This window comes from Alosa sapidissima, chromosome 15, assembly GCF_018492685.1.
Source record: "Alosa sapidissima isolate fAloSap1 chromosome 15, fAloSap1.pri, whole genome shotgun sequence".
Classification (NCBI taxonomy): Eukaryota; Metazoa; Chordata; class Actinopteri; order Clupeiformes; family Clupeidae; genus Alosa; species Alosa sapidissima.
Window position 1 is genome coordinate 11,403,002 of NC_055971.1, and position 25,165 is coordinate 11,428,166.

Here is a 25,165-nt window from a genome sequence, read left to right on the forward strand (position 1 = left end):
CTTGATACCGAGCTTTTGTCCTCTCTTGACAGACAGTCAAACTGTTAGTAGGCTAGCACGTGAGCAAAAAGAAAAACGTGCCAACGACTAGCAAAAATCAGTTGATCAGTTATCTTCTTCCGCAGAGCAAAGTCTACTTTATATTGTACGAAGCTATTACATACATGTTGCGGCCATAAGAACGTTTATGTCAGAGGAGAAATAGCATATAGAACTGGGCCGGCTTTCTTAAATCTATTCATAGCCTACACTGTTAAAATGAATCTCCAGCAGAAGATTCGTAGTTGGGGCTGGATTTATCCCACTGCAATCCTCTGTCTGTACGGGTTCTTTGCCAACTGTAGGCCAGCTGAACCTTTTTTGACTCCGTATCTGGTGGGACCCAAGAACATCTCAGAGGAAGTGGTGAGAATGGCTTGAGTTGTGATTCATAACACCAAACAGTAGGGTTACAGGCATACTGAGTAAAGTTTATGATAAGAAAGTTTATTATTTTATGAGAAAGTCTCTGTCCAGATGGGTACGCACAAACTGTTTTTTCTATTGTAGATGATACAATATTTTGAGCCCTTGCCATATAGAGGCTGATGTCAGGCTTATTGGTATTTGGAGAATTATTTAAGGTTAAGGTTTATTTTCTAAATTTTAATGGCTTGGTAGCCTTTAATGTAGGCCTATTAATGAATGTAGAATGTAGTCTTTGTCAGACATTTGAGAAACATTTGTTATCTGTCTGGTACATATTCTCCCGATTTGACATTCCAGGTAACCAACTACCTCTTCCCCATCTGGACCTACTCCTACCTGGCCCTGCTCTTCCCAGTGTTCCTCCTGACGGACTTCCTGCGCTACAAGCCTCTGATCATGCTGCAGGGGGCCGCCCTGGTCTCCAACTATTGCCTGCTGTGCTTCTCAGACAGCCTGGCGGCCATGACAGCGCTGCAGGTCAACTACGCTGTGGTGACCTCCACGGAGGTGGCCTACTTCTCGTCGATCTACTGCCTGGTCCCTCCTGAGCGCTACCAGCAGGCCACTGGCTACCTCCGTGCAGCCATGCTCATTGGGTAGGCTACTGTATACACGCTGGTGCGTCCTTCTGTCTGACACACACTCAGCATCATGAACACACAGCATTGGCATGGAGAAGTAACATGCATGGATATAAATTGCTGAGATTCCACACATTATCAGAAATAATTTACATACTGCAGATCTGGATGATTGATGTAGTGGACCGAGATATCGTGACTCTCTACACACACACACACACAAACAAACTCAGAGAGAGGTGGACAGACCCGATTTCAATACCCTAGTATATTAATTATGTCTAGTTGCATCATAACCAGTCAGGTATTTGAGCCATTGTGCTATGTGTCTTCTCCATCCTCACCTCTAGTCAGGCTCTGGGGATGTGTATGGGATTTGTTTGCACTGCAGCAAAGGTGTGATTGGTAAAGGTTGTTAAAGGTTGTTCACCTGTCTTCCAGGTACACTTTTGGTGCCACCCTCAGTCAGCTGCTGGTGTCCCTCGTGGGCACCAGTCTGTTCCACATCAATGCCATTACGCTGGGCACGGTAAGCGTCTCTTTACTGGTGTCCCTGGCCATACCCATACCCCGGCGAGGGATGTTCTTTAAGGGGGCAGAGGCGGGGGAGGAAGCTGAGGAACAGGCGTCAGGAAGTGAAGTGGAGAAGGGAGGTGGGTTTCTTCAGTGCGACACCTTGGTTCTCAAGGTGGAAATGATGTTCAGGCCTTAAAGGCCACGCCCCCTGATTTTAATGCAATACATTGTTTCTGTTAAAGGAGCTATGTGGAATTCTTAGGTTTCCAGTTGTCTTTAAAGCAGCCACACAACACTCTTCCATTAACTTACATTATATTTAATAAAGCTGCCATACACATGATATAACATTGTAGCAAGAGAGCCTCACTGTTAGCCTCACTGTTAGCTGTTGCGTGTTAATAATAATAATAATAATAATAATAATAATAATACATCTTATTTATATTGCACTTTACATTTCATAAGATATCTCAAAGTGCTACAGGTTAAAAAGTAAAAAAAGCCAAAGAAAAATGTTTATTTAAAACAGGACTATCTAAAAACCATCTAAAACTGAAGCACCAAAAGTTTTGCTAAAAAGAAATGTTTTTAGCCCTTTTTTAAAACTGTCTGTGGTTTGTGGTGCCCTTAAGCAGTCAGGGAGGGCATACCACAGACGAGGGGCAGCAGCACAGAAAGCCCTATCCCCCATGGTCTTTAGTTTGGTTCTGGGTATGAGGAGGTGGTTTGAGTGAGTGGAGCGGAGGGAGCGTTTTGTATTTTGTGGGGTGAGTAGTTCTTTGAGGTATGGGGGGCATTTCCATATTGGTAAGTGAGGAGGGAAACCTTGTATTCAATCCTGGTGTTATCTTCAGTGCATGTGGACAAGGTAAATTAATTGTTTCCTTACTGCCAATGCGGTTTATTATCAGTTTGTAAGGGTTAGGTGAAGTAGGAAATAATGTTAGGAATCCCTGATCAATGTGATTGGTTAGGCTGGACCAATGTTTCCAAATCTAACAAAAAGCATATGGCCATTACAATGCTAGGGTTGGAAACAAGTCCCAGTGGAGAGTTGTGTATTCACAAAGTGAAACAAATTGAGTCTGACAAAATAAGGCTAAATCTCTGCATCATTACTTCTGAAAGACTCTGCCTCTCTAGAATGCACTATTTACACCCAAGTTAATCTAATTAGTTGCGAAATGTTCCTCCTTTTCTGTAGTATTATACAACTTTTCCAGGCCACGTCCCAAAGTTTTTGAGATGTGTTGCTGGCTTCAAATCCAAAATGAATGTAGGCTACATTTTTCATAATATTTTATTATTATTGACAGTTTCAACATTTAACATGTTGTCTATGTTCTTTTTGCATCTAAATATGGGTATATACTCGCAGATTACCACATTCTGTTTTTATTTCACATGTCATACAGTGTCCCACTTCATCTAAATACCGTCTGTGGCTGTTTGTCCCTATGTTTCAGGCTGCTGCCAGGGCAGCTTGGTGGCAGGAGTTGGGGTGGTCAGCCAGATGTGGGCAGCCCTGAGGGAGGGCTACGGCTCAGGCCGAGTGGTCTGCTGGTCCCTGTGGTGGGCGTTAGCTACGTCAGGCTACACGCAGGTGTTCAACTACGTGCAGCTGATGTGGGACCACGTGGAGCCGTCCAGCACAGCGGCCATCTACAACGGTGGGGTGGAGGCCGTCTGCACTCTTGTAGGTGAGAGAGAGGGGTGATGGTGGGGAGAGGTGAAACGAGAATAGACCTATTTTGACGGCTTACAGCTCATGAAAAAACAAAATCGGCTATCTCAAAATATTAGAATAAAAAGTACCGTATATTAAACAGAAATGTCAACCCAAGTAGATCTCTAATCATCTTAATTAACTCAAAACACCTGTAATGGTTTCCTGAGCCTTAAATCTCCCAATCTGGTTCAATACACACAACCACAATCATGGGGAGTACTGCAACAAGCAAAAGGGATGACTGCAGCCGTGAGAGGATTGTGAAGCAAAGATGATTTAACAATTTGGGGGAGCTTCACATGGAGTGGACAGAGGCTGGTGTCAGTGTATCAAGAGCCAGGAAATGGGCTACAAGTGTTGCATTCCCAGTGTCAAGCCACTCCTGAACCAGAGACAGCGTAAAAAGCGTTTCACCTGGAAAAAGGATAGAAAGAACTGGACTGTTGCTCAGTGGTCCAAGGTCCTCTTCTCAGATGAGAGCAAATTTTGCATTTTATTTGGAAAATCAACGTCCCAGAGTCTGGAGTGGAGAGACCGGAGTGGACCAAGTTGCTTGAATTCCAGTGTGAAGTTTCCTTAGTCAGTGATGATTTGGGGTGCAATGTCATCTTCCGGTGTTGGTCCACTGTCTTTTATCAAATCCAGAGTCAATGCAGCCTTCTACCAGGAGATTTTAGAGCACTTCATGCTTCCATCTGCTGATAAGCTTTATGGAGATGGTGATTTCCTATTTCAGCAGGACTTGGCACCTGCCCACAGTGCCAAAAATACCACAAAGTGGTGTGCTTGACTGCCCAGCCAACTGACCTGACCTGAACCCCATAGAATATGTATGGGGTATTGTGAAAAGGAAAATGAAACATACCAGACCCAACACAGACGAGCTAAAGGCCGTTATCAAAGGTACAGACAATGTTTGCAACTAAGGGTGAAAATTAAAAATGGCATATGGTATTAAGGATATGCATTTGCCCTAAGGTGTGTTTTTTGACTACAGGCATACAGATAGATAGCAGGATACCATGAAAACATGCACACTGAGATGATGCAAGAAGTTATTTTGGAAGGCAGAGGTAATTTTGCCAATACCTGCTATAATAAAAAAAGATTTACTTACTTATGGTGCAGTGTGAAATATGTTCTACTAGTCACACTGTTAAGAGTACAGTTACAGCTGATATGCAATTGCCATACCTGGGCTTTTCCCCTTCAGAAGCATTTATACTGAAAAAAAAAAATATACCGGTCCATACTGCAAATTATATCATGATGTGGATGTTGAATAGGTGAACAAGTTAGGTTTGAGTTTGAGAAAACATTTCCTTTGTCTTGGTGTCACCATCCCATTAATGTCCAAATATTACTGTTCCCTTGGTGAGTGTGCTCGCTAAGATATACTTAATAACTGACACCGGAAGAGTACAAATTTCCTTCTGAAAAGTCAAACCATCCCGAGTGTATCTATTACAACAGCTAGTCTCCAGAGGAGCTGTACGACATTGGCTCAACACTGCATTTAGGAGAGGTGCAGGGACGTCGATTCCTCTCAGAGAATGGCATTGGCTGTGTGTGTGTGTGTGTGTGTGTGTGTGTGTGTGTGTGTGTGTGTGTGTGTGTGTTTGAGAGAGAGAGAGAGAGAGAGAGAGAGAGAGACCAGAGTTGTAGATTACATCGCTGCAGGGAAGAAGCAATGAAGGATGTGAGGGCAAAGTAATTAAGACGATAAGAGTTAAGGTAATTCTACCCTTGATGGCGTCCGATAAGGACCTCAAGGCTTTCAGGATGTCTGACAAGACAATAACAGAGACAGACCAATTAAGATTAGCCGGAAGCAGGATCGATGCAGCAACACAGTTCAGTCCCGCAGCTTAACGTTGGAACCTAGTGTGCCTTCAGTAAGACTGCAAGACTACAGTGGTGCTCATAACATACAAGTCAGAGTCATCATTATGGAAACACTGTGATACTAATTACAGACTAATTACTGACAATTATAGAATTCATGGTGTTTTTAGATGTAAATTCCATTCCATCTAAAGTCCATTGGGTCTTTCACTGCTGTTGTTAGAAGTGGCCTTGTCCTAGTTTATCTACTTTTCACATTTTTGTATCATTTAAAGTGCTGCTGTGTTTTGTCTCTTTACTGTAAAGGTATGTCAGCACTCATTATGCAGAGATATCCACTCAGTGCATTTCTGTTCTGTTTGGTGGTTTCCCATGGCCGTTCTGTCACCTCAGGTGCGGCAGCAGCTTTCGGGGTGGGGCACGTACGCGTGTCGTGGAGCCGGTGGGGGGAGCTGTGTCTGGGCGCGTTCTCAGCGGTGGGGGCGGGAGCCGTGTTCCTGATGGCGTTCTCCAGCAGCATCTGGCTCTGCTACGCCGGCTATGTGCTCTTCAAGGCGTCCTACATGCTGCTCATCACCATCACTACGTGAGTGCAGATAATAGGCACAGAGACACACACACACACACATGCAAGCACACACACACACACATGTATGCAAGAGTACACACACACACACACACACACACACACACACACACACACACACATATGCAGGCACACACACACATGTATGCAAGAGTACACACACACATACATACACACACACACACTCGTATACAAAGCACACACACACACACACACGCACACACACACACCCAAGTGTGTGCGCGCGCACACACACACACACATACACACACACACACACACACACACACATATGCAGGCACACACACACACATGTATGCAAGAGTACACACACACATAAATACACACACACACACGCACACACACACACAAGCGTGCGCGTGCGCGTGCGCGCATGCGCACACACACACACACACACACACACACACACACAAGCAGAGCAGCAGAGACAGTGCATCAACTCGCACATACACATGCCGTATACACTCACTCACTCACTCCAGTATAATGACACACACCACCAGCACACAGGTTTCAACACTTAGTGGGCCTGTTGTTGTTGTCAAAGAGGAATGTCCACAGTCTGAATAGTTGTACCATACAGCTGCTTTGGAACTACTGTAACTGATGTGTTTAATTGCACCACCAGTTTCCAGATTGCTGCCAACCTGTCCATGGAGTGCTATGCTCTGACCTTTGGTATCAACACCTTTGTCGCTCTCGTGTTGCAGACTGTCATCACGGCGATTATTGTGGACGAGAGTGCTTTGGGATTGGATATTGTGACACAGGTAAGGGCCCCACCACATCAGAAATACTATTAGACATGGATGATGCTGTGTCATCCAGGGGGTCGGACTTTCAAGGGTTAGCTTCAGCCAGTTATCATTAGCTGTTCTTGGTGCCTAGAAGTTAGTTTCCTATTGGCTGGTTTCAAACATGTGTGAGTGGGGCCAGTTGTTTATAGCTCAGGTGACTGCTTTTCGTGGTTTTGGGGCGAAAACCGAACACTATAAATAAGGTAGCTGTGATTGTTTTTGTACTTCCTTGGCTGTAGTACCTAGCATCAGCTTCTGAGATGACTGTGGTCCCTCTCCACTCCAGGTCTACATTATAAATACATGGTGCCATCAAACTTGAGTCAGGGTTTAAAAAGAGCACAGCTCTTCCATGTTAAGCATGAATCAACACAAATTTCCAACACAGTGTCATATTTTTTTATTTATTTTTTTATCTATTTTAGTTGCACTCTATACAGCACTTTGGTCAGTGTACGCTGTGTATAAAATGTGCTTCAGCAATACATTTTACTTACTTACTTTTTTTCCCCACAATTTTCCCAATATAGCAGGTGGTAACACCTACTACTGTAGGTAATGTCTGACTGTTTACTTGAGCACATACAGATGTCGACGGAAGAGAGACATCTAGTGGTGAATGTTTGTAATGTTTGCCACTTTGAGGAAAAGAATAGATAAGACCATTAATGCATATATCCATCTTGTGAAAGTTCTGTGTTTCTGTACTTCTTCTTGTAACTTTATTGTCATCAAAAGTGGATAAACACTTATAGATTAAAAAAAAGGTTATATATTTATTACTATTTGAGAAGGAAGATTAGTGCTATTGTAACTGGCAAAGGCCGGCTGAAGAACTAATCGAAATGTTTTGAAACAGTACCCAAGTAGATTTCATGGGTTTGATTTGACAGTTATGATAACCAATACATCTGAGGGGTCCAGCTATATTCAACTGTGTTGTTTGTTACACACTATGGCACTGTGTCTTATCCTCATCACTGGCGGTAGTATTCAAACTCCACCATAATCATTGGCATTCATATTGCCCGTGTTTTGCAGTGTCATTTCTTTATCAAGGTGAACCCAACCTACAATATCTTGGAACGACAAACACAAAGTGCCGTTGTCGTAATCTTATTGTGTGTGTGTGTGTGTGTGTGTGTGTTGAATGTGTGTGTTTTTTATTTTAGTTCATTGTCTATGGGAGCTACTATACTGCCATCTCCACAGTGTTCTTCATCAGAGGACTGTACACCGCCTGCAGGCATCACTGCAGACCCACACACCCCACACCACACAAAGAGGTCCTGTCCTCTCAGAGGCTGTGATCCACAACAACAAACTGGCAAGGCATCCCACTGGAAGCTGACATCTTAGACACAGACCCACTGTCCACTGCCCACTCCCTATAGCTGACTGAGATCCATAACAAAAGGAGTGTATTTTGAGTATGCATTTAAGATTTATATGTGCATTTACAACAGACACCTATACAATATGATCTACTGAAGCACTGTGAAGTCATAATGGGAATGAGCTAATGGTGAAAACTTCCGTTTATAAATGTAACAGCTATAATGACTAATCCTGTATGAATCAAACAACTGCAGGCCCGTTGGACATGCATGGGGGGGGGTGCTTTGGGCATGCCTCTGCAGCTATTTATTTTGACTAATATGCAGAGTAAGTTTATAAAACCAGTTTACAAGTTTACTAATATGGGCATCAGTAGTGATTTAACTTTTTTTTCTTTCTTTTTTTAACACATTTTTGTCACATTGCTGCTTACATGTTCACAGACTGTGGTTTGATGTTTTTGAGTTTATGAGTATATCCTTATTGTAGAAACTGTATAATATGTTTACCGGTACTACACACCTGGGATGCAATCGGTTTTAACAACTGATTCATTTTAACAGTTAATTAATGTATAATTTTTCTTTGTTATTTGTGAAACTGGGCCAATCTGGTTAAGTAATTAGCAAGAGGATAAATAGCAATTTAGATTTAGATTTAGCTCAACCATGCATATACTGTACTGTAGCCCTTAGAGAACATGATATTGATATAGAAAGTCTTCTGCATGGAAGTCACCAAAGCTCACGACTGTACCACCCATGCTGTGGTCACAATGGTGGGTATCCTATTAACCATCCTGTTGTGTTACGGTTTGACCAATTTACTTTTTTTTTCTCTCAAATCTTTTTATATTTATATTTATTCTGACAATCATGAGGCTGCATGACTTTGTTAACACAAGGCATCTGAACACAAAACAAATTTTGAGAATTTCCATAACAATTTTGGGTGTTTTATTTAACTTTAGAACACCCATGTGTATTCCCAGTCAAAAATGACTGGCCATTAGAAATGAATGGGTGAGAAAATGGTCAGTGTATAAGAGTCCAGGCACATAGGCTACCTATCAATCGACTGTATTGTGCGTTTCTGTAGGCCTACATTCTCTCTCTCTCTATCTCACACACACACACACACACCCTCACTCCCCCTCTTTGCTTATGCCAGCCCCCACTGGAACCTTTCCCTAGTATCTTCCCCTCTCTGACTTGCATGAGCTCAGGTCAATGAGGCCTGCAGGCCACGAATAGCAAATGGAAGTTCAAAACTGGTCATATCCAATAGAACTAAGGTCTATCTATCACAACATTAGATGATAATATACTGTGTTGCTATGGATTTATAACAAGTTATAATGCAAACCACAAAACTAGTAAACATGATATGAACACAAAGGGATCAGCAGCAAATATATATTGTTTTTCCAAATTGCGGTGTCCACTGTAAGGATGAGTAATAATTTGACTGATTGCATTTCACTGTGCTAGGCCACAGATTTGCCTGCAATCAATTTATTAGGCTGTCTGCCAGTGGCGACTCATAAGGGAAGCCAAGGTCATGGTTAATGATTACAATAAATGGTGACGAGAAGAATCGTCACATAGGCTACATTAGTAAATTGCTGCGGTTAAATATTTTACGTTTTTATTAGGGCTGTCAAACGATTAAAAAAAGTTAATTAATTAATTAAAAAACTAATGTCATGTCTGACGTGTAGTCTCCCCCCATGTTAACTCACCAAAAACAAGCCTTGTGGTTTAACGCAGTCCTCTCAGTGCATGCATGCATATTTACCTGAGACATGAATGATTGGATGATTACAATAATAGGAATCAGTTTTGATCTCTAAATGCAGCAGGGTTTTTTTGCTATGTGATGAATTGCATGTTTTATTCCTAATCTAACTTTGTTTTGCTTAATGCACCATCAGTTAGCATAACTGAAGTTGTGACCTCTAATAGATTAAGGTGATGACGGGGGATGTGTCCTCTTTTATTTGCAGGTCAGTTGCTTTGAATTCAGCGAGACAGAAGAGAAGTAGGTGTTTGTACAGGGCCTACAGCAACAACAACAACAACAACAACAACTCAACTGCAACAACAATGGGTATCAATAAGAGTAAGACATTTTCTTTGCCTCGTCTCTTGTTAATATGAGGATGCAAGTCTGAAAAATGACCTAACTGTTCATATCAGGATGCTCGTTAGTGCTCAGTTCTAATGAGGGTTGCATTCTTTACAGAGGCTGTTGCTGGTGTTGTGGGTGTCGCAGCTGGTGCAGGTAACCATAAAATAAATCTGTTTCCTTTTCCATTCATCAGTATGTCTCTGTTGTGGATAATAGGGCTTACAAACTTCTTAAAATACAGTAAGCCTGTCTAAAAGGCCTGCCTGATTTAAATTTGAGCTTTGCCTGTGGTTTGTAGTTGGAGCTGTTGCCGCGGCACCTTTTGTTCTGACAGCCGCGGGTTTCACTGGAGCTGGCATCGCAGCAGGCTCTTTCGCCACCAGCATGATGTCAGCGGCTGCTGTTGCTAACGGAGGTGAAGTCGCAGCCGGGAGCTTAGTGGCTCTCCTCCAGTCAGCAGGTGAGAAACAATACATGAACAATACAATACAATACATACAGTATGTCTTAACTATTTGCACTTTGAAAGAACATGCCAACTTTATGGGAAATTAGCTTATTAGTGGGGTGACTAGGCACTCAGTCATTTCAAATTGATGCAAAAGTTTAAATTTAATTTCTAAATGGAAGATAGGGGTCTATAGAACAATTTTGGTTCGACAACCAACAGCTTGCCGATATGCTCTGCGTCTCCAACACTACAAAAACTCCTAGTCGGAGAGCGATCGTCAATGCACATAATTTGGAGAGAGGCAAAAAGTGTAGCATATTAAAAAAAAAAAAATTGATCCCAAATGCCGTCAGCATTCTTAACCAAACTTAGTGACAACACACATACCTGAGCTGTTATGTAGCCTATATTTAAACTTTTTTATTCATTTTCTATATGTTTTTTCTACTTGTTTTAATGATATCTTCAATATGTCTGAGATGTTGTTTGTCCATCTGTCTATGTCTGGTGAGCCAAAGACAAATGTCCACTATGGTGTAGGCTAGCTAGCCTACATTATAGATTTATGTTATTCTATTCTAATCCACGATGCGTAATGTACAGTAGGGATGCTTTTTAAGTAGCTTATGTTTAGGATTCAGCTGAAAAACTGTAGCGCTCTTGCAAAACTCGTTTGGAAAAGACAGGATATCATGTGATGTTGTGGTCTTATCGCTCTCTCACGGTGAATTGCATGGATGAATATTACATGATTTTGTGCTTCTTTGTCAATCGGACCTTCGTCAAAATGAAACGCCATTGTGTGACAAGTGTAAAAATAGCGGCCTGGCTGAACATGCACTAAAATAACCGAACATAATTGAACAAAACCTACCCCCTACCAGGTTAAGTTCAGAGCCTATGTTACCATAGTTACTCACATAGCCTGATCATTTTTGAACGTTTTGGAACTGAAATCCCAGGTTTACCACTTACTCTGTGTTAACATACCCAATTAAGTTCTGAGCCTACGTTACCATAGTGACTTACATAGCCTGCTCATTTTGGAACTGAAATCCCAGGTTTACCGCTTACTCTGTCTTAACATACCCAGTTAAGCCAGTAAACCTGCTTTCTGAAATACCCCCCTGGGGTCACCACAGGATACAACAATGAATGAAGACATAGTGACAGAGTTAAGCAAATATAGCTATAAGGCATAGTGCACTAAGGCCTATGTAGGTTATACGGAGCTGAATTAAATTAAAATTCTAACTGCTTGCTTTTCATTAATAGCACTTTTGCAGACTTTCACAGTGTGTTTATTGAGTGTGATGTAGCTGCCTTTCTAAACATGTTGGATAAACGTCAACATCAAAAGGAAGCAGTGAAAAATGAATGGCAGGCAAACCTTTGTTCAGGCTTCGAAGACATTGTGTATGAAGTGTAGGCACCAAGTACTGCACAAACTTAATAGCTTATCCAAAGTTCTGACTGCTTTCTTTTTCATTAAAATCATAGTGAAGGGAGGGGGTTGTCACCGCATCTGGCCTTCGAAAGCTTTTATTAGTACTTTGTACTTGAGTATTTTTTTATAATGGGCTACTTGTCATACTTAAGTACTGTAAATAATATATTCTTTTAGACTTTTACTTAAGTGGTATGCTTATAGATGACTTTTACTTTTACTTTAGTCATTTTCTGATCAAGTGTGGTTTTCAGATACTTTATACAATTCTGGTAACGAGGAGGGTGGAGCATACCTTATGTCATATCATATATCCTGAGGGTGTACGCTTTCAAAACATATATGGTAGAATCAGTTTCCCCTTCATGGTTTAGACCAAAATGTACTGGTTGTATACTTTTCAATGGGAAATCTACATAAACTCTTAATTGGAGGGCAATTTTTTGATCAGCTTGATTGGCCCTCGAATCAAAATTGTTCTATAGACCTTTATCTACAATTTAGAAGTGAAAACAAACTTTTGCATTAATTTGAAATGAAAATGACAAATTGCCTATACACAGTACCCCACTATATTTATTAAATAAGTTTTCAAGTATGTTTAATCACAAATTGGTGCCATGCAGGGCATAGTTGACTACAAAGTACAGACTGTATAAGGAACAACTAAGAAGTGAAGTCATAAGTACTGTATACATTTATAGAGTAGCCTAAAATCCATTTACATCTAACCATGATGTTAGGAAAGCAATTACCTTACCGCTAACATTTTGTTTGTTTGTTTTTCCCTTGTGTGTGTTGATGCATGTTTGGGTTCTTTGCCTGGCTCAGGAGCGGTTGGATTGTCTGCGGGAGCTACAGCTGCCGTGGCAACTGCAGGGGGTGCTGTGGGCGGAGCCCTGGCAGGTGCAGGCGCATGGATGCAGGGCGTGTTTGGAAAGAACAAAAAACCTCCCAACGATGCCCCAAAGCCTCCCAACGATGCCCCAAAGCCTCCCAACGATGCCCCAAAGCCTTCCAACGATGCCCCAAAGCCTCCCAACGATGCCCCAAAGCCTCCCAACGATGCCCCAAAGCCTTCCAACGATGCCCCAAAGCCTCCCAACGATGCCCCAAAGCCTCCCAGCAACAAGAAGCACCCCAAGAAGCATGCCAAAGAGGGCTCCATAGACACCACTGATGAGTCTGAAGATGAACAGGAGAAGAATTTCAAAACCTCTGAAATAAAGTTGAAAAGGCATTAGTGACCACCAGTCATGAGCTACCATCATTTATTGCATTATTATGTCTTTTGATATTTAAAATCTGTTTAAAAACTAGATGTACGGCAGAGCAGTACAAAATATGACCGCCACCCAGTCCAGCACATATATATTAAAAAAAGCATATGTTTGGAGTGTTTTGTAAATGTATAAAAAAATAAAAGACTGAAAGATTTAATTTACATAAGTACTCAGACCCTTTGTTATGACACTTGCCATAGACCTCTGCCTCAAAAAAAACCTTCTCCTACAAAAAAGCAGCCATTTTTGACATCCGGGATCTGGCGATTTTTCCTAAATAACATGGGGATTTTGAATTATCGCACCTGTTAAACTCTGGTGGGGATGAAAAAGTCTGAAATGCAGACGTTTTCCTGAACACACTTTTGTCCGCTGCCTTCGAGTGGATACTGTGATCTCCGGTACGTGAAGGCGGCACACTTAGATTTTTGCTACCCCAGAGCTAACTTGCAATGCAACTTAACCATAGATAGTTAGCTTCAATTAACAACTGGATCTCCTTATATGGGCAAAGATGGCTGTTTTGGTTCTTTTTTGCAGGCGAACTTCAGAGTTCTATGAGCTCTGGTGCCTCCTACTTCTATCAATTGTCATTGAGATGCTTCTACAACTTAATTGGAGTCCACCTGTGCCTAAATCAATTCATTGGACATTATGAAGAGAGGCACACATCTCTTAAGGTTGATGGTCTATGTCAGAGTGAAAATCAAGCCACGAGGTCGAGAGAATTGTCCGTAAACCTGCGAGACAGGGTTGTGGGAAGACACAGATCTGGGAAAGGATACAAGAACTGATGTTTGTCCTTCTTTACGCTTCTGTCATCCTCTCAAAGGAACTCTAGATGTCATTCATAGTGACCATTGGGTCCTTGGTTACATGTCTGACCAAGGCCCTTCATGCCGGATTACTCAGTTTGGCTGAGCGGCCAGATCTAGGAAGACTGTTGGTTGTTTCAAACTTTTCCATTTGAGAATGATGGAGGCTATCGTGCTCTTGGGCACTTTCAATGCTGCAGAAATGTTCTTGGTAACTGCATGGAGCTGCACTGTGAGAGAGTATTAATCTGCTCTGCAGTGTGAAGTTTCCTCCTGCCGCTCACTAAAAATACCGGAAATGGAACATGTGGTCCCTGTTGATGGACCTAATAGTTCCCCGACCCCATGTTCAGAATAAATGCTGTATTCCAGACAACTTGGAAGTTGAATATTTCCAGCTTGGAGTTTTCCAATTGCGTGTCAAGTCCAAAATTTCAACATCCTTCCAGAAATTTTTTTTTCAAATGAATATCACTCAGAGTTGGAGTTCCTCCTATTATAGGTCATATTTCTACATGTTTTATATAATCATATTACAGTTTCTCTCAGTCGCTTTGGTGCTTTTCTCAGATCAGAATGAAAATTCTATTAGTTCAACCTCCACAACATTTAATCATTTGTGTACGTCATAGTAGCAATTACTCCTTCCTCTGAACAAATGCAAATGCTTTTGGACATGTATCAGTTGCTTTCATACAATTCTCTGCTGTTTTATAACATTATCATTTGCTTATGTCATGTCAATCAAAATGAACTATACTTATGGATGCTGCAGTGTCGTTCCCACTAAAACTAATAGTCTTCATTTTATTGCTTGAGTCATTACATACAAAATTGTTGAACTGGTTATCAAATTTGGTCACAATGCTGTAGAACTGCAAAGAGCATAAAAAATGTGAAACATACGTATTCAGTGTCTTGTACTCACTTACTCCCCTAACTACAGCAATGTGTAACTTTACTGTAGTTTTCAAATGGCTGTACAAGTAGTGTATAGTGCCGTCTTGAGCATGTTCAGGAAGTGTCACCGAGTTCTGACCTTTTTTTGCATTGGAAAACACTGAGAGAATAAACTGTCATAATGAAAATATGACAAATCCATTTGTTCATAAACGATGGTGTCAAGACTTCTCATGTTGATGACACTGGCAGTTTCATTGACATGAATACTTGCTTTTGAGGAATGGACAATCCATTTTGAGCAAGTGACATGCTTTTGCTAGCCTAGAAATCTAGACGCACCCTAGCGGCAGCCATGCAGGGCTAGTCTAGCAACTCTCAGTTGGCTTGTGAGCTCGAAAAATTAAACTTCTATCAGGCCAATCAAATCGTGTATAGAGTCGTTAGGCGGGCTTAACATAATGATTGATGGCAGAGTTGCAATGGTTTGGCTTGAATTCCCTGCTACTTGAAAACAAATAAGATGCTGTTGGCGAACAGTGTGACACGAGTTAAGCTTTTATTAAGTTGGCAAAAGTTTGAACTAGCCAACTAGCTCCGCTGGTGGGAAACGCATGGGAGTCATAGCTCTGTCCTATTGCGTGCAGAGGGAATTTGAAAGACAACCGATTATCCCGCCCCTCCGACTGAGCACTGCGAACGGTGAGTGCCCAGACCCTACATTTTAATGTGGGTCTGGCTCGTCAGGCTATGCTTTTGCAGGTTATCCACTAGGTTTTGCAGTTTGCACTAATTGTTTTGAGAAATGCACTAACTGTTGTGCAAATGTTAATATTGATGTGAGAAAAGCACCAAAGCGACTGAGAAAAACTGTAACATAATAATTTTTGAATAGATTTACCAAGCAATGATAATAATCTTTGAGATAATCATATGTCATGATGTTTGCAATGTATCATCCTGTGATATTCACATTTATAATCTAAAGGGGCAGTAGATAGTATGTACATTTATTACAGGACTTGATATAGAAAAGTGTATGTTATAAAAACGTTTACTTTTGTACCTCTGAATGATCCTTCTATTACATGAGTAGGCCTACTGCGTAAGTTCTGTGTTCAAGAACAAAGTCTAACCCTTTCCTGAGCCCCTTCCTGCTTTTGTCTTGTTGTATAAAACATTTTGTGATTCTGTCTTCAATAGCTCTTTTATCTCTTCTGTGTGCTGACTCACTACGACATTTTTATTGAGCTGCACTTGTGTGTAAGCCTCATTAGAAGTTTGGTTCATTAAGACAGATTCTTCATATCGATTGGACAATTGAAATTAAAAGTTCGATACCATCCAACCTGAATTGGGACCAGGGAAAAGACATACTTCCACAGGTAATTCCATTCAATATTTCACTATCTTGTTCATAACAGTGACACAGGAACTTTTCATTCTGATAGCAATGGCATGTTGATTGGCAAAATATTAGCTTTTGAGACATAAATTAAGCATTTTGAGCAAATTATGTGTTTTGCAGGTAATCCACTGTGGGGTGCAATTTGCACAAATTGTTTCAAGAAACACTTACTGTTGTGCAAACATTAATGGTGACTCGAGAAATGCACCAAAGCGACTGAGAAAAACTGGAATGCATAAATAGTTTTGGGGGGAAGGACTACTCAAGAAAGACCCTGTGTAGTACATTTTGACCAGCATGACAATAGCGTTGATAATGTCAATTATCCAATTGCATGGATGTGCAAAAGCATTTGCTGTTTGTTTGAAGTAATGAGAAAACACTTTTATGATGTGCACAAGTGACAAAAGTGACTAGACGATTCGGCAGTCTGAGAAATAAACCAAAAACAACTGAGATTTTGTTTTTAAGAGTATAAAATGTTGCTTTAATCTTACAAAAATCTGCAATGGTTCCTTCTGTTGAGTTAACCTGAAGTGACAGATCAGATTAATTATATAGCCAGACACCTAAAACAAATATCTATATATTTTTTTCCTGTCTGAACAATAACATAAATGCCATAACTCAAAATGTCCTTAACATAATTAAAAAAAAAAATTCTTAGTGTTTCATCTCATCTTCACTGTGTAGATAAATATAAATAAAGTGCAGTTTATAATTGACATCGTAAATGTCCATAAAATAGCAAAAACAAGCAGCTCTGCTGGTCTACTGGCATTCCAGGCATTCTTTTCAAGTGACCGTGAGCATGATCTTGTTATACATTAATAGGTTTAGATACAACACACCTGTCTTTCCCTTTTCATTTAATTGACAGAAGACACCACACACTCTCTCACATACCCACACACAATGCTGTTGCAGTGACATCACCAGAACAGGTAACAGGCAGAGTTTTTACAATCAATGTGTCTGCATTCAAGATAACTGCTATCCTGTTTGTGTACACTGCATATTACAGGAAGCTGTGTCTCTTACCAAGGAAACACACTTCTCTCTCTCTCTCTCTCTCTCTCTCTCTCTCTCTCACACACACACACACACACACACACACACCACACACACGCACACACACGCACAGCGTGTATTATCTGTTGTACAATGGAGTGTGTGAAAACATGGAGAACAGGTTGGGCATATCCCACCACTCTGCTGTGTGCCTATGGCTTTTTCACTACCGTCAAACCTTTGGAACCGTTCCTCACTCCTTACCTCACTGGACCTGACAAGAACCTCACCATAGAACAGGTAAGGCTAAGACTTCAAGAACAGACTAGACTTCAAGAAACTAGTACCTAACTACGGAGGACGGGTGACACAGATATAACAAAATATGTAGTTATTGTGTTCTATGTTGTTTTTGTAAATCCTATTGTAAATCTCTTTTTCCTTCCTATCTAATGTACACCTATGTCAGGACACCTGGTGAGATGTGATTGAGTAATACTGTACTCACTCGCTGATAATTAACACATAACTGCTATGATTAACTGGGTTGGTGAGCAAGCACGGTATCTGATCCATGATAGGACACTTCACCCAAGATTGTGGTTTTATGGTTGTACTTTTAGTTTATCATCTACTCTGATAAATATATCAGTGTATATTTAGAGCAACAGTGAAGAGTTTATGTTGAACAGTAGCAATGGAACTACTGGGGCAAACCTTGCAAACATCAACAACAGCACAGGGGACAGGCTTTCTAACATAACTCATGTTGTGTATTGTATGTAGTGTAACACAATAATAACAGGACTGATCTTCCAAAAACATTTCAAATATGTCATGTACCATCTTATTTAGCCAATCATATGTGTGTCTCTTCCCTTTACCCTCAGCTGACCAATCAGATTTACCCAGTGTCCACTTACTCATATTTGGCAGTCCTCGTGCCCGTTTTCCTGCTCACTGATTGGCTGCGCTACAAGCCTGTGATCGTGTTCCACTGCTCCTCCCTGCTGGTGACGACTGGCATGCTGCTGTGGCTGGACAGCGTGCCTCAGATGCAGGCTACGCAGTTCTTCTATGGCGTAGTGATGGCCAGTGAAGTAGCCTACTACTCCTACATCTACAGTGTGGTGGACCTCCGGCACTACCGCAAGGCCACCTCCTACTGCCGCGCCACCCAGCTCCTGGGCTACACGGTGGGCTCCGTACTAGGCCAGCTCCTGGTCTCATTTGGCCTGCTGTCCTACCACTACATACTGGTGTTCACCCTGGTGCTCATTGCGCTGGCATGGGGGGTGTCTTGGCTTCTTCCTATGCCCCAGAGAAGCATGTTCTTCCACCAAAGAGTAAAGACGCAGCACAGGAGTGGGACAGAAGATGAGGAAGATGGAAATGACCAGCCTGTCTCAGACGTCCCCAAAACAGTGGAAATCTGTCTGAATCATTCAGCCTCTCCAGATGATACTTCCCACACAGCAGGCATGTATGGGTCCTCCCTTGCACTAATTCATGGAACAGAAGACCTTTCTTACTAGCGTTTCCCAAACATGTTAAATGTAAAAGATGTATTGCTTACTCTCTCTATATCATTAACCTCTCGTGCATGTTACCTACAGCACCTGTTGACATGGCTACACTTCAGGGAGCAGCCAGCAGGGGGCGATCTCTTAGCAGCAGCAGCTCCACAAAGAGCTCAGTCATTGGTGGCGCTGGGATTGAGACTTGTGCGGATCCTCCTCCTCCTGCAGAGCCAGCGGGCTGCGTGGGGGTGCTGGTGCGGCTCTGGAGGGACTTCCTGCAGTGCTACTCCACGCCGGGGCTCCTGCGCTGGTCCCTGTGGTGGGCTCTGGCCACCTGCGGCTACAACCAGATCCTCAACTACGTGCAGGTGTTGTGGGAGCACATCGAGCCGTCCAGCAACTTCACTGTCTACAACGGAGGAGTGGAGGCTGCCTCCAGTCTGTTTGGTGAGCTCTTGAGTGGGTTGTTTATTAAATCACTGTGGCAATTGCACTATAGGTACCGTAAAACACAAGAATGCCCCAGACAACACAAAAATGCCCCCGACAGGACGGCTGTTTTCCAATATTGTAATTGGAATATTGTTTCACTGGTATGCAGCCCTCAGACTTTAAAGTCTTGCATGACACATTATGAGCATCTTGCCTGTTGGTTTATAAGAGCATTGATTTGCAGCAGTTTATTGGAGTTCTGCCGGCTCTTACCTGAATAGACAACTGTCATATGAACTGAAGAGAGCTGCTCATCAGAATTATTATATATTGTATGTCTTTTCATTGACTGTCTGAAATGGTTTTCAGGTGCTACCACCGCCTATGCCATTGGCTTCACTCAGGTGGACTGGCACCAGTGGGGCGAGCTGGCACTGGGCTCCTTCTCGGGCATGGGTGGCGGTGCCCTCTACCTGATGGTTTTCTCTGGAAACATCTGGGCGTGCTACTGTGGCTATGTGCTCTTCAAGTGCCTCTACATGCTGCTTATCACCATTGCAATGTGAGTGTGTGGAGTGGACCTGCTTAGGGTCAGTAGAGGGCTCTTGGCCTGGGTGAGTCTTGCCAGTACTGATCGACAGCTTTTTTCTTGTTGTGCAAACAAAGGATTTTTCTGTTGGAATGCAAATTACTGCTAAAATCGTGCCCACAATAATCAATTGCTTATTAAGTAATTTTCCATTCAGCTTCATCAGGTAATTTGTTTCATTGACAAATCTTTCCCTAATCTTGTAAAACAAAAATGTATATACTGTATGTGTATGTACGGAAACCAATGAACGCTTATGCATACCCAGTATATAAACGCAACCCAGTATATTACGCATTTAGGGCTCTATCTTGCACACCAGCGCAATTGACTTTGTATACTCGCGCTTTTGTCTTTCCTATTTTGCAGTCAGCGCATATTGGAATTTTCCCTCCACAGGTACATGTGCGCCCACGGGGGCGTTTCAGCGAAAAGAGGGCGCGTGTTCCGGCGCAAACGGTCCCTGTTGATATTTTGCAGTTTCAGAAAACAATTCCGCCACAGACCAGGAACCTCCTGGTCTAAAGTCAGTGGCGCAAATTCAGATGCTATTTTAAGGGTGCATGCATGGCCACAGGCCTGCAGAAATGAATGATATGCACACCGATCTACAGACACCCTGTGCACAGATGGAAACATTCAAAGCCTTGATAATATTTGTCCGTTTCCCGGTTTTGTTCGTGCATTGGTCAACTAAAAATTTAGTAGCCTATATAGTACATCTACATGCAATATCTTTACAACAACGACGCCTAATTACGACCTATTAATTTGGACAACTTTATACAGCCCTATAAAGGCTAAAGTTACCTTTAGTTTTGTTCCAATTTACTGTTGTGTATGGCTTTAAACATCGTGTGCGCTTTAACATCAGCCTATAAGCATTATTCCAGCTGCGCTAAGGTTTTGGCAAGCACCACAATTTTGCCTACCTTGTTGTAGCCCATCTGAAATAACTCTAAACTTTGCTATGTTTCCTCCATCCTTTCGTTGTTTTCAAAAAAACATTTTATATCCATGATGGCCTTGAAGTCTTGAGTTTGTGAATTTGCTTAAATAAGTTTATTATGTGCAGCAACCATAGACAGTAAAAGAAAGCAGCAAGTAGCCTTGGCTACAATGTCTGTAGTTGCTGCATCCATTCATTGTTATTCTCTCTCCTGCTCAAACAAAAGTTGTGCGTGCATTAAGTTGATGATAACGTGTTTACAAACTCTTTTGTACTACTTTACATAACATATTGTAAATAGCCTACTGTCATGCAGTTAATGGGATACTGTGCAGAGTTGGAAAGTTAGGTCAACTTGGAAACTGTTTCTCGTTGTTGAGTTGCCTGTTGGTAAGGTACAGCCGTGTGCAAGCGCTCCTGCAGCTTACACCTGCAGGAGCGCTTGCTTGGGCGCCTGTGTTGTGCAATGCACTTTGTTCCTCTCATCTATACGACGCAGTTCCCATTTCTCCAAACCATACATAATTACAAGGACAACTATTGCTACACGAGGGAAATCAGTGTGGTGTCCGATGTGAAAAAACAGGTATAAATCTAGCGAACACATTTCCACTAATCACGGATGTGTTGATGACATAAATTATGAAATATTAGAGGACTTAATGAGACGTGATGTTGAACTGCATGCCGATGCCATTTAACCCAAATGCCCCAGCAGCAGCACGGGAGAGGAGAGCTTATCTGACAGATCTGCATTGTCTATAGTGAGGTAATGTAAGATTATTGCAAAAATATCACCATGCATTCATAACCTCGTGATTCAGTGAGAGTGATCCCAAAACATCGGAAAGTGACATTTCTGTATTACATTTTGTCAAGAGGAAAAATCAATAGCAAACTGTTCCCAACTGACTATAGCACTGTGAACCATGGCTGCGCCTGGCAAATCCGCCATCATAATAGCAATCCGCTATGGAACAAGCGTGCCTGTTGTTAAAGGGAATGTGAGAAGACGCTCTGATTGCACGTTACGCCCGAACCACACCCATGAATAATGTAGCTACTACAGACCACCCCATTTTAGATTTGCGTTGGGCGCAACAGTCATTATCCCGCCGGTAAAATAGAAATAGCGCCCAAGATTCGCCCACAAAGCGATTTGCGGAAAGTCAATTGCGCTAAAGTGCAAGATAGAGCCCTTAGTCTCTAAGTAATTTCCTTGCATGGCTGTCAATAACAGATTAAGAAGAAATCCAGTACTACAGCAACATGGCAATGGTTCATTATCTTTCCATACAGGTTCCAAATAGCTGCAGATTTATCAATGGAGCGCTACGCCCTGATTTTTGGCGCAAATAACTTTGGTGCCCTGGTGCTCCAAACAGTCATCACTGCGGTGGTGGTGGACAGTGGAGGGCTGAGCCTGGACATTGTAACACAGGTGGGTATATTTTTGGGGTTCTTGATTGTTTGGGGGGGGGTCGAGGAGTTGAGTGGGAGAGAGATGGGGTGGAATCAGGAAATGGTCACAGGTGTGGACACAAATATAGTACAGATGCTTTGTGCCACCCCTGCCTCATTTCTAACGAATCTGGGTGTAGACCATGCTGCTTAGTTGTTATCTAACCTGGGTCACATTTTCTAGAAAGCATCACTTTATGACCTTCATTCAATAGGCCTACTATTGATATTATCACACTGAACTCTTTCCACTTATCCTTGTGGTTTCACAATGACACTATTGAGATAAATAATTCATGGTGGTATTACAATTAGTGGATATGAGTTGGTAGTAATCACGTAACTGTACAGGCCTTTAGAGTTCGTTGCCTAGTAATCACGTAACTATGACGAGAAAGACATAATACTGAAAATGTAATTGAGAGAGAAATTGAATTGAGTGAAAAAATCTCTACTGTGCCTGGTGTATTCTAGTGTATTGATGATCAAAGCCACTCAAGTGCCTAATATATAACAGTTTGTTTGGAAACCGTTCCAGACATGAAATACTTCCAAGGCTGATTGGACTTGTTTAAAGGAATAAAATGGATAAGTGCAGCCCAAAATGACAGAAAAAGCATGATTCTATGATTCTATGATTCACTGATGGTTTAGCCCACTACAGCTTTTCACTCCTTTTCTCTTCCAGTTCATCATCTACGGGAGTTACTTCTGTGTCATCGCTCTAGTGTTCTTCGTCTGGGGAGTCTACAACGCTGTGAGCCACAAGAGACACAGGGACTCCCCAAAGCAGACTGAGGTGACGCAAGCAGACCTGTGTTCCGACGTACAACACAAGTTCTGATTAATTCAGAAACATACATGATGCACTAAAGAGCGCAAGCAGCTTTTCAGACTCCAGTCCGTTCAGTAGGAGCTAGTGTGATCCTCAATACTCACTCATTTAATTGCTCAAAAACCAAACAAACACTACACTATACTACTACTACTACTATTCTAGTGTGCAATCTTAGTATACTCATTTAATTGTTGAAAACAAGGTATCTGACAAAGCAAGTGAATCTGTGACAGGAGGGGTATGAAGGGTAATGATTTTCTACTACTACATTGTCTATGGGGTGATTTGTGCTGGTTTGTGCAGTGTCCCATCAGTGATTCTCCCCCTAGCCCTGTACAAAACTCAGACGGTGGATGAAGGCTAATGTGTGAAATTATGGTTTGTGTTCCTGCCTCTATAAAAATTCAACCTATGTGGAACCATCACAAAAATATTGACAATAAAAAACAATCTATTTCTGGGACCTAAATGGGACTGCCTTCTCCGACTCCGCAAAAGCAAACTATTGCCAACCTGGGGCGCGTTTCCCAAAACCAAAGTTGCTAACCTGTTAGCAATGGGAAATTGCATTGCAACCAACTTAGTTAGCAACTATGGTTTTGGAAAACGCGCCCCTAAGCAGTAACTGGGCTACTGTAATATCCTCAGTCACAAAGTATGTACATGTACGTATGTATGTATGTATGTATGTATGTATGTATGTATGTACATGTATAGATGCATGTATGTGTTTGTGTGTACTCTTTTTTTGTTGTCAAACATATACACAATACAAATGATGTTAATACATCTTTTTGTTACACAGAAAACACATTCTGAACCATAATCACTTGAAATGTTTTAGTTAAAATTCATTTTTAATATATACTGTATATATAATATATATATACACACATTAACTTAAATTTCATATAACGCCCAGTAGAAGTGGTCGGTCCAGTCTGAAGGGGCTTCACAGGTGATGCTGTTCCAGGTGAGCCCACCTGATCTCCTCTGGGTCCCTGTTCCCCAGGGCGCTGGCAGCAGAGAGAATAAACAGAACCACTCCTCTCCTCTCTTGTATCTTTCTTTTTTGCTTATGCCATTGATGAAACAAAGAAGTCAGGAGTCTTTTTTTTAAGCCAGTGCTGTCCCACAAGTAAGTGTGTGTGTGTGTGTGTGTGTGTGTTTGTGTGTATGTAGAGTGTGAATAGATGGGTTCTTCTCTCCTAAAAGTCTGGTTCAGTCACTGTAGCCGTTAAGCAGAAGTGCCCCATGTTTCTCTCCCCTATAACCCTCAGAACTTAACACAATGTGTTAAAAGATACAAATACTGATATGCACAAGAGCTAAAGTCTGGCTTCTGCTAAGGGAAACAAAAAAGAAGAGAGAAGAACTTAAATTCTGTACAGGGTTGCAGCACGATGAGTGTAAGGGGTCGGTTTTGCAATAATAACTTAGTTGTCGGGGGGAGTCAGTCAGTTTTGCGCAGAGGCAAGGACCTCCAAAGGCAAGCCAGAGTTCAGAGGGCACATATCAAAGAGGGGGAGCGAGGGCATCCTCCTCCTACCCCAGCGCTACCCTGCTTTGCGTTGCCGTGGGCGATGTCATCACAGTCTAAAGTTGTTCACAGCCGCTGTTGTTGCTTTAAGGTTGGTGCTTTTCTTTCTTTTTTTTCGTTCTTTTTTCTTTATTCTATTTTTTGTTCTTAAAACTGGTTACAAAAATGTTGCAGGTCCTTTAGAAAGGTTTTCCTTTTTTTTGTATTCTTTTAAAGCTACTCCTGTGGAACGGAACAGTGCAAGAGGTGCAAGCGCAGCCACAACGCCCTCTGTGGGTGAGGAGGCGCTATAAGAAGGGGTTGGTGGAGGAGTTTCCTGTGGGGAACTGAGCAGGAGCGCCCATCTGTGGCAGAGAGGAGAAACGCAGGACCAGTCAGAGTGGGTTTGGTTTACAGACGGGTGTGGAGTGAAATAAATAATGGGAAATAAATAATGGGACTTTGTTTATGTTTTATTATAGTATTATGATAATGGTGTCTGGCAGATAATGTATTTATGTTTATCTA

General features: G+C 41.9%; 3 protein-coding genes across 7 annotated transcripts in view; 2 read left to right on the forward strand and 1 right to left on the reverse strand.

Moving 5' to 3' along the window:
• Nucleotides 1-51: 51 nt before the first annotated feature.
• slc19a3b (solute carrier family 19 member 3b) lies at nucleotides 52-13,182 on the forward strand. Its single transcript, XM_042064295.1, has 11 exons — nucleotides 52-405; nucleotides 766-1,064; nucleotides 1,491-1,702; nucleotides 3,035-3,268; nucleotides 5,536-5,728; nucleotides 6,378-6,519; nucleotides 7,719-8,211; nucleotides 9,890-10,005; nucleotides 10,129-10,167; nucleotides 10,313-10,474; nucleotides 12,744-13,182. Exons 1-7 carry the CDS (start codon nucleotides 259-261, stop codon nucleotides 7,854-7,856), a joined length of 1,365 nt encoding a protein of 454 aa, XP_041920229.1. The 5' UTR covers nucleotides 52-258; the 3' UTR covers nucleotides 7,857-8,211; nucleotides 9,890-10,005; nucleotides 10,129-10,167; nucleotides 10,313-10,474; nucleotides 12,744-13,182.
• A 2,966-nt stretch (nucleotides 13,183-16,148) lies between these two features.
• On the forward strand, nucleotides 16,149-24,171 carry slc19a3a (solute carrier family 19 member 3a). Of its 2 annotated transcripts, XM_042064293.1 has the most exons (8): nucleotides 16,149-16,295; nucleotides 17,199-17,262; nucleotides 17,463-17,629; nucleotides 18,220-18,808; nucleotides 18,946-19,296; nucleotides 19,651-19,843; nucleotides 22,119-22,260; nucleotides 22,969-24,171. In XM_042064293.1, exons 3-8 carry the CDS (start codon nucleotides 17,483-17,485, stop codon nucleotides 23,122-23,124), a joined length of 1,578 nt encoding a protein of 525 aa, XP_041920227.1. In that variant the 5' UTR covers nucleotides 16,149-16,295; nucleotides 17,199-17,262; nucleotides 17,463-17,482; the 3' UTR covers nucleotides 23,125-24,171. The 2 variants fall into 2 exon arrangements, with proteins under 2 accessions (XP_041920227.1, XP_041920228.1); XM_042064294.1 differs by having other exon boundaries at nucleotides 17,199-17,629.
• Nucleotides 23,957-25,165, reverse strand: part of agfg1a (ArfGAP with FG repeats 1a) — a 41,122-nt gene continuing 39,913 nt past the window's right edge. For all 4 annotated transcript variants that reach the window (XM_042064289.1, XM_042064290.1, XM_042064291.1 and 1 more), the window contains one exon: nucleotides 23,957-25,002. In XM_042064289.1, coding sequence (XP_041920223.1) covers nucleotides 24,946-25,002 — 57 coding nt within the window. In that variant the 3' untranslated portion in view covers nucleotides 23,957-24,945. The remainder of the gene's footprint in view (nucleotides 25,003-25,165) is intronic.